This window comes from Leucoraja erinacea, chromosome 1 (assembly GCF_028641065.1).
Source record: "Leucoraja erinacea ecotype New England chromosome 1, Leri_hhj_1, whole genome shotgun sequence".
Taxonomy (NCBI): Eukaryota; Metazoa; Chordata; class Chondrichthyes; order Rajiformes; family Rajidae; genus Leucoraja; species Leucoraja erinaceus.
Window position 1 is genome coordinate 1,439,447 of NC_073377.1, and position 8,484 is coordinate 1,447,930.

Here is an 8,484-nt window from a genome sequence, read left to right on the forward strand (position 1 = left end):
CTTTTATCATCGTTACTTTTTTGCATTAATTAATTTGTTCTCTATCTCTCTGCACCACCGTCTATATCTCTCGTTTCCCCCGACTCTCAGTGTCTGAAGAAGTGCGTCGTGCCTATTCCTTTGCTCCAGAGATGCTGCCTGACCTGATGAGTTAGTTAGCCCAGCTTTTTGTGACTGATATATGTTCTGCATCAGTAGCTGGCTTATCACCGCCATTCATTACAGTGTACGATAGCACTGCAGTTGGACAGGGCCCTGGTGAGACTGCACCTGGAGTATTGTGTGCAGTTTTGGTCTCCTAGTTTGAGGAAGGACAAGCTTGCTATTGAGGGAGTGCAGCGTAGGTTCACTGGGTTAATACCCGGGATGGCGGGACTGACATCTGATGAAAGAATGGGTCGACTGGGCTTATATTCACTGGAATTTAGAAGGATCTTACAGAAACTTATAACATTCTTGAGGGATTGGACAGGCTAGATGCAGGAAAAATGTTCCCAAAGTTGGGGGTGTCCAGAACCAGGGGTCACAGATTAAGAATAAGGGGTAGGCCATTGAGGACTGAGATGAGGAAAAACATTTTCACCCAGAGAGTTGTGAATCTGTGGGATTCTCTGCCACAGGAGGCAGTGGAGGCCAATTCACTGGATGTATTCAAGAGAGAGTTGGATATAGCTCTTGGAGCTAACGGACTCAAGGGAGATGGGGAGAAAGCAGGAACGGGGTACTGATTCTGGATGATCGGCCTTGATCATATTGAATGGCGGTGCTGGCTCGAAGGACCGAATGGCCTTCTTATTTTCTATGTTTCTATGTAACATAGAAGGTGGAAACAGTACAACACAGGAACAGGACTCTGCTAAATTATTTCTCCCCCTCCCCTGCATTTAGTCTGAAGAAGGTTCCCAACCCGAAATGTCACCTATCCGTGACCTCCAGAGATGCTGCCTGACCTGAGCCGCTGAGTTACTCCAGCATTTTGTGCATTTCCTTGGTAAACCAGCATCTGCAAGAATCCTTGTTTCTACAGGAACAGGCCCGTCAGTCCCACACTGTACATGCTGACCATGATGCCAAGTTCAACTAAATCTCCTCTGCCTGTACATGCTCCATGCATTCCCTGCATATCCATATGCCTGTCTAAAAGCCTCTTCAATATTACAGTATGTGGCACTGTACTGGCTTGGTGCTCTGTTGCCAACCATTTCTATGCAGTGGGAACAACATCCATAACTGGTCCACACTATGTGTAGGAAGGAACTGCAGATGCTGTTCCTAAACCAAAGATAGCCACAGAAAGCTGGAGTAACTCAGCGGGTCAGGCAGCATCTCTGATGAAAAGGAATAGGTGATATATTTTGGATATATTTTTTGCATATCATTCATTCATTTCTTCTCGGTACCGCCTATCTCTCTCGTTTCCCTTTCCCACCCCCCGACTCTCATTCTAAAGAAGTGTCTGGACCCGAAACGTCACCTATTCCTTCTCAACAGAGAGGCAGCCTGACCCGCTGATGTTACTCCAGCATTTTGTGTCCATCTACTGGTCTACAGTGCACATGCTCAGCTTTAACAATAACATGTAGAAAACTAGTGTGTTTAAAATCCATTCCTGCCGTGTGACACAAACTAGTGAATAACCCCTAACAAAGTGTTAGATAGTCCCTGGACTGCACGGGGTGGGCCGAAAGGCCTGTTTCCGCACTGTATCTCTAATCTAAACCACATTTCTTTAGCTGGAGGGTGGTGAATCTGTACAATTTATTACCACAGACGGTGTTGGAGGCCAGGTCTTTGTGTGTTCTTGAAGCGGAGAACGATATAGATTCTTGATTAGTGAGGGCTTTAAAGGTCACGCATGTGAAGGCAGGAGAATGGGGTTGAGGGGGGAAGATAGACCAGCCATGGTCGAATGGCAGGCAGACTTGATCCTGCTCTTATGTCCTTTGGTCTAATGTTTCAAGCTAAAGCAAACCAGGGGAAAGGTGAAGGTTTCTGTTTGAAGGCTGCCAGCTGTTAGGAGCTGTACAGCCTGTCTGTCTGACTAGCATGGCAGAGGGAGTAGATCTAATAATAACTTTTCAAAGGGGACTGGATAGTTTGAGTCATGGAGTCATAGAGTGATACAGTGTGGAACCCAACTTGGCCATACCGGCCAACATGTCCCAGCTACACTTGACCCAATCACCAGCATTTGGCCCATATCCCTCCAAACCATTCCGATCCATGTACCTGTTTGTTAAATGTTGGGATAGTCCCAGCCTCAACTACCTCCTCTGGCACCCACCACCCTTGGGATGAAAAATCTACCCCTCAGATTCCTATTAAACCGTTTTCCCCTTCACCTTAAACCTATGTCCTCTGGTTTTCGATTCACCTACCCTTGGCAAGAGACTCTGTGCATCTACCCGATCTGTTCCCCTATTTCAGTTTAGTTTAGAGATACAGCACTGAAACAGGCCCTTCGGCCCACCATGTCCGCACCGACCAGCGATCCCCGCACACTTCCACTATCCTACACACACGAGGGACAATTTTACATTCAGACCAAGCCAATTAACCAACAAACCTCCTGCGTCTTTGGAGTGTGTGGGAAAGCCAGAGATCGCGGAGAAAACCCATGCGGGTCACGGGGAGAACGTACAAACTCCGTACAGACAGCGCCCCAAGGTCAGGATTGATCCCGCGTCTCTGGCGCCATGAGGCAGCAACTCTACCGCTGCGCCACCGTGCGCCCGGAAAGATGTCTGAAGGGGAACCATTTGGAAGAGCTGGGGAAGGGTGTTCTGCAGGCTCGCTGGTCCTAGTTATCAACGGGGTTAGCAGAGCACGAGGGGCTGAACGGTCTTCAAATTCGTCCCCCACATCATGAATGTGTTAAACAGCATGAATGTGTTAAACAGAGTTGCATGAAGAAAGAGCCTTGCAGAAACTGAAAAAAATATTTATGTTCATTCATATGTTCATTACTGATAGGAGCAGAATAGGGCCATTCAATCATGGCTGGTCTATCTCTCCCTCCTAACCCCATTCTCCTGCCTTCTCCCCATAACCCCTGACATCCGTACAAATCAACAAAATATCTATCTCCACCTTAAAAATATCCACTGACTTGGCCTCCACAGCCGTCTGTGGCAGTGAATTCCACAGATTCACCACCCTCTGACTAAAGAAATTCCTCCTCATCTCCTTCCTAAAGGAACGTCCTTTAATTCTGAGGTCCTAGACTAACTAGTGGAAACATCCTCTCTACATCCACTCTATCCAAGCCTTTCACTATTCGCTGTGTCATCATTCCTCTTTCTCCAGAGATGCTGCCTGACCCGCTGAGTCACTCCAGCTAGTTCAGATTCAGATTCAGATTCAATTTTAATTGTCATTGTCAGTGTACAGTACAGAGACAACGAAATGCATTTGGCATAGTTGTGTCTGTCGAGGGTTAATATCAGTCCCTTCTCATTAACCCTGACATCCGAGACTTGTGTTCTCCTTTCCCACTTTGCGTCTGTCTGTCTCGGCATCCCCTCCCCTCCCCTCCCCGGCCAGACTGGATCGGTCGGCGAGACCAAGCGAGCCCTTTGCCAGACCCGCCCCCACCAGCCACCGACCCGCCGATCTTTAAAAGCCGCAGTCACCTCGCCCCCTTCTACCGCAATTGCAAGTAGTGTCGAAACCGGGCGAGAGGAGAGGACAAACTCCACCAAATCCACACATTTTCGAGCAACGGGACAGTGCGATAATTCAACGGCCTCAAATAAAAAGGGAGGCGATCGCCGTCAATATATATATATGTGTATGTATGTGTGTGAGTGTGTGTCTGTATATAAACACACTCACCACATTCACCTTCACACACGCACTTACTCACAGTGGCACACAAACTCATGTACTCGTTAACATACTAAAGTAGCTTAGGACACTCTTATTCATGGATTCATAAACTTGCACCTATATACACACACTTAAAGACACACTGACACATACACATATAGACATACACACAGACATACACACACACTTAGACACACACATACACACTTAGACACACACATACACACTTAGACACACACATACACACTTAGACACACACACACACTTAGACACACACACACTTAGACACACACACACACACACTTAGACACACACACACAGACACACGCACACACAGACACACAGTGACACACTTAAAGACACGCATACACACGTCGACACACACACAGATACGAACACTTAAAAGACACACACACACTTAGACAGACACACACGCACACACACTGAAAGACGCACACACTTAAAGATATACGCACTTAAAGACACGCACTTAAAGACACGCACAAACACACACTCTTGCACACACTTATAGCACACATACACACACTTAAACACGCGCGCACACATTTAAACACACACACACACTTAAATAAAAACACACACTTAAACACACACACACTTAAATAAAAAACACACACTTAAACACACTATCGCAAAAGGGTCGCGACCCGAAACGTCGCCTGTCCATGGATTTCCCTCCAAGTGCCTGGCCCGCTGAATTTCTCTAGTACACTGTGGATTTTTTTAAAATCCCGATACACGACACGTCTGAGACCAGCACAGAACGAGACTTCCCCAGTTTTGGCTTTAAATTCCAGTCCCGTTGTGTCTGTTACATCGGTTCATGGAGCCGAGAGATATTAAACTGGCCAGTTAATGCCGTAGACATTATTTAGCCCGGGTCAAATCATATCTATCTCACTCCACTTTCCTCTCCTCCCCCCCCCCCCCCCCCCCCCCCGTCTCTCTGTATGTCTGTCTGCCTCTACTTTTCCTCTTTACCCCCGCCCCTGCGTTTCCTCTTTAACCCCCCTCTCCCTCTCTTTTCTCTCTGCTTGTCCTTATCCCCCCCCCCCTGCCTTTCATCTTTGTAGCCCCCCCTCTCTCTGCTTTTCCCTCCACGCCCCCTCTCTCCATTACCCCCCTCTCTCCCTCTGCTTTTCCTCTTTACCCCACCTGCCGTCTCCCCTCTCTCTCTCTCTCCACCTCTCCTATTTACCCCTCCCTCTCTCTACCTCTCCACTTTATCCGCCCCATCCCCTCTCTCCACATCGCTCTCCCTATCACTCTCTCCCCCCACTCTCTCCCTCCCCCACTCCCCCCTCTCTCTTCCTCTCCCCCCCCCATCTTTCTCTCCCCCCTCATCTCTCTCTCCTTCCCCCCCCATCTCTCCCCTTCTCACCCCCATCTCTCGGGGGGAGAGAGGGCGAGGGGGGCTCTCCCTATCTCTCTCTCTCCCTCTCTCTCCCCATCTCTCTCTACCCCATCTCATCTCTGTCTCTCTACATCTGAAGTCCTCGGGCTGTCTGAACTGCCCAATAATGTCTCCCCTCCATCCCTCCCTCCTTTTTGCAGTCTCTCTCAGAACTAGCCAGATGGTCAAACAATTTCCCAAACACAGATTTGATCGCACGGGGAAATAATGAACTAATCGAGTTCTCATTGAAAAGTTGCAAGCGCATTACCCGGCGGTAAAACCCCCCAGAAATAACACACAGCCGACAGCGTTGGGACAATTAAACGCCCCCAATCTAATCTTCATAAAGACATTGAAACTAAAGTGTTCGTGCAAAAACCTCTCAGTTCACACAGTAAAACGTTGCCACAAAAAAACATGACCAAAAAACGGCAATTTGCAACACAACAAAACAATTACAAATGCTGGATTTTATTCTTGTTTTTTTTTTGCAGACTCTTTCCAATAGCCCCCTGCGAGTTATACACATGACTTAGTTAAACAAATTAAAAAAATATGTGCCTAGTACTTACCAATAAGTGTCAACGCTAAATAAATCCCCATAAGCAACATTGCGGGCGAATCTCTCCCCTCGACACCAATACAAATCGATTTAAAAATCACTTGTCCAATCCTGTATAAAATATATAATCCTCTGGCTTGTTCCGGAGACTTTTCTCGGTATCATTCCTTATAAGATTCGATGCAGAGAAAACAAAAAATAACCCGTCTATTCAATGTGTTAATGACTCTGGGGGTGAAATTGGAAGAGACATTGAACTCCTTCTAACCCCCCAGCTTTAACAAAAATATATATATATGTGTGTAAATAAAACTCTTCCTTTCAAAACGACGAAAGGGAGCTGCTTGTCAGATGAGAGTGGCGCTGGGCAGCGAGACCTCGTCGGGGAGGGTTTTAAATCCGCCCGTATTTGGGTAAATCATCTGTCCTTGTCCCGACCCACTTTGCAAGAGAGGAGAGGCTGTGGGACATCGGAGCACGGCTGTTCAGCTGTGATCCCCTTCTCTCTCTCTCCTCCCCCTTCCCACCCTCTCCCCGCTCTCTCACACACACACTCGCTCTCTCCACTCTCTGTCTCCCTCTCTCTCCCCTCACCCTTCTCTCTCTCTCTGTCTTTCTCTATCTTTCTCCCTCTCCCGGTCTCTCTCTCTCTCGTCTCTCCCTCTCTCCGTCTCTCTCTGTCTCTCTCTCTCTCTCTCTCTGTCTCTCTCTCTTCCTCTCTCTCTCTCTCTCTCTCCTCTCTCTCTCTCTCTCTCTCTCTCTCTCTCTGTCTGTCTGTTTCGCTGTCTCTCTCTTTGTATCGGTCTCTCTCCCTTTCTCTTTCTCTCTCTCTCTCTCTCTCTCTCTCTCTCTCTCTCTCTCTCTATCCCTCCCCCCTCTCTCTCTCTCCCCCCCGGCTCCCGTGCACCGCAGTTGCAGCGAGAGTCGCACCGAGCCACCGCTTAAAGCAGCGAGGAAACTTGCAGCGAACCCAACCAGTCTACACTTGATTCTCTCAACGCCATTAAAAGTGTTTCTCCGCCGTGTCCGGTCTGCCTCGCCATTACTCGGGGTCACAGAGTCTATACTGTGTGGACACAGGCCCTTCGGCCCAACCTGCCCACACCGACCAACATGTCCCATCTACACTACTCCCACCAGTCTGCGATTCAGATTCAGATTCAATTTTAATTGTCATTGTCAGTGTACAGTACAGAGACACCGAAATGCATTTAGCATCTCCCTGGAAGAGCGACATAGAATATGATTTCAATAAATAAATCTATTTACATGTATACAGTCATAGTGTTTTTCCTGTGGGAGGAGTATGTGGGGTGGGGTGGGGTGGGGGGAGGATGGTGTTTGGCAGTCACCGAGGTACATTGTTGAGTAATGTAACAGCCGCAGGGAAGAAGCTGTTCCTGGACCTGCTGGTCCGGCAACGGAGAGACCTGTAGCGCCTCCCGGATGGTAGGAGGGTAAACAGTCCATGGTTGGGGTGAGAGCAGTCCTTGGCGATGCTGAGCGCCCTCCGCAGACAACGCTTGCTTTGGACAGACTCAATGGAGGGGAGCGAGGAACCGGTGATGCGTTGGGCAATTTTCACCGCCCTCTGCAGTGCTTTCCGGTCGGAGACAGAGCAGTTGCCATACCATACTGTAATGCAGTTGGTAAGGATGCTCTCGATGGTGCAGCCATCGTTTGGTCCATATCCCTCCAACCTTATCCTATCCATGTCCCTGTCCAAAATCTGCCAGAAACGGGTCTATTTTGTTTCTGCAGAGATGCCGCATGACCTGCTGTGTTACTCCAGCTTTATGTGCCTCTCAAAAGTTTCTTCAACCGTGATAGTACTGTACCTCATCCGGCAGCTCATTCCATACACCCACCTCCCTTTGTGTAAGAAAGATACCCCTTAGGTTCCTATTAAATCTTTCCCCCTCTTCACCTTAAACCTATGTCCTCTGGTCCTCCGTTCCCCGACTGTGGGCAGGAGACTGTCCGTCTACCCGATCTATTCCTCTCATGATTTTGTTCTCCTCTATAAGATCATCCCTCATCCTCCTGCGCTACAAGGAATAGAGACCCAGCCTACTCAACCTCTCCCTACAGCCCAGGCCCTCCAGCCCTGGAAACATCTTTGTAAATCTTCTCTGCACCTTCTGGGGTTGATCAGCCATGATCACATTGAATGGCAATACTGTCTCGAAGGGCCGAATGGCTATTGTCTATTCTCCAGCTTAATAACATCAGAACAACCTCTGAGTGAGGAAGGGTCTCGACCTGAAACATCTCTCCAGAGATGCTGCCTGTCCTGCTGAGTTACTGCAGCTTTTTACGTCCACCTGTGGTTTAAACAAGCATCTGCAGTTCCATCCTGCACAACCTCTGAGTCTTCCTCTGTAAGGTGAGCTAGTGCTGCGCCACCCTCCCTGACAGTGCGTTCCAGGTCCCCACCACCCTCTGTGGAAGAAACTTTCCCCTCATCTCATTGCAGAGGTTGAGGTTGTTGGAAGTATATAAAACGATGAGAGGCATAGATAGGGTAAAGAGTCAGAACCTTTTCCCAGGGTGGAAATATCCAACACGAGGTGATCGGAGGAAAGTTTAATGGACATGTGCAGGGTCATTTTTTTTTTACTCAGAGAGCAGTGGTTGAGGAAGGTGTGATAGTGGCACTTAAGAGACTTTGGGATCG

At 48.3% G+C, this 8,484-nt stretch overlaps 1 protein-coding gene across 1 annotated transcript in view; it reads right to left on the reverse strand.

The window, feature by feature from the left end:
- gfra4a (GDNF family receptor alpha 4a) overlaps positions 1–6,407 on the reverse strand; it is a 270,519-nt gene extending 264,112 nt beyond the window's left edge. The window contains exon 1 of the mRNA XM_055643327.1: positions 5,818–6,407. Within this exon, the coding sequence (XP_055499302.1) occupies positions 5,818–5,857 (40 nt within the window). The 5' untranslated portion in view covers positions 5,858–6,407. The remainder of the gene's footprint in view (positions 1–5,817) is intronic.
- Between the last annotated feature and the right edge of the window lie 2,077 nt (positions 6,408–8,484).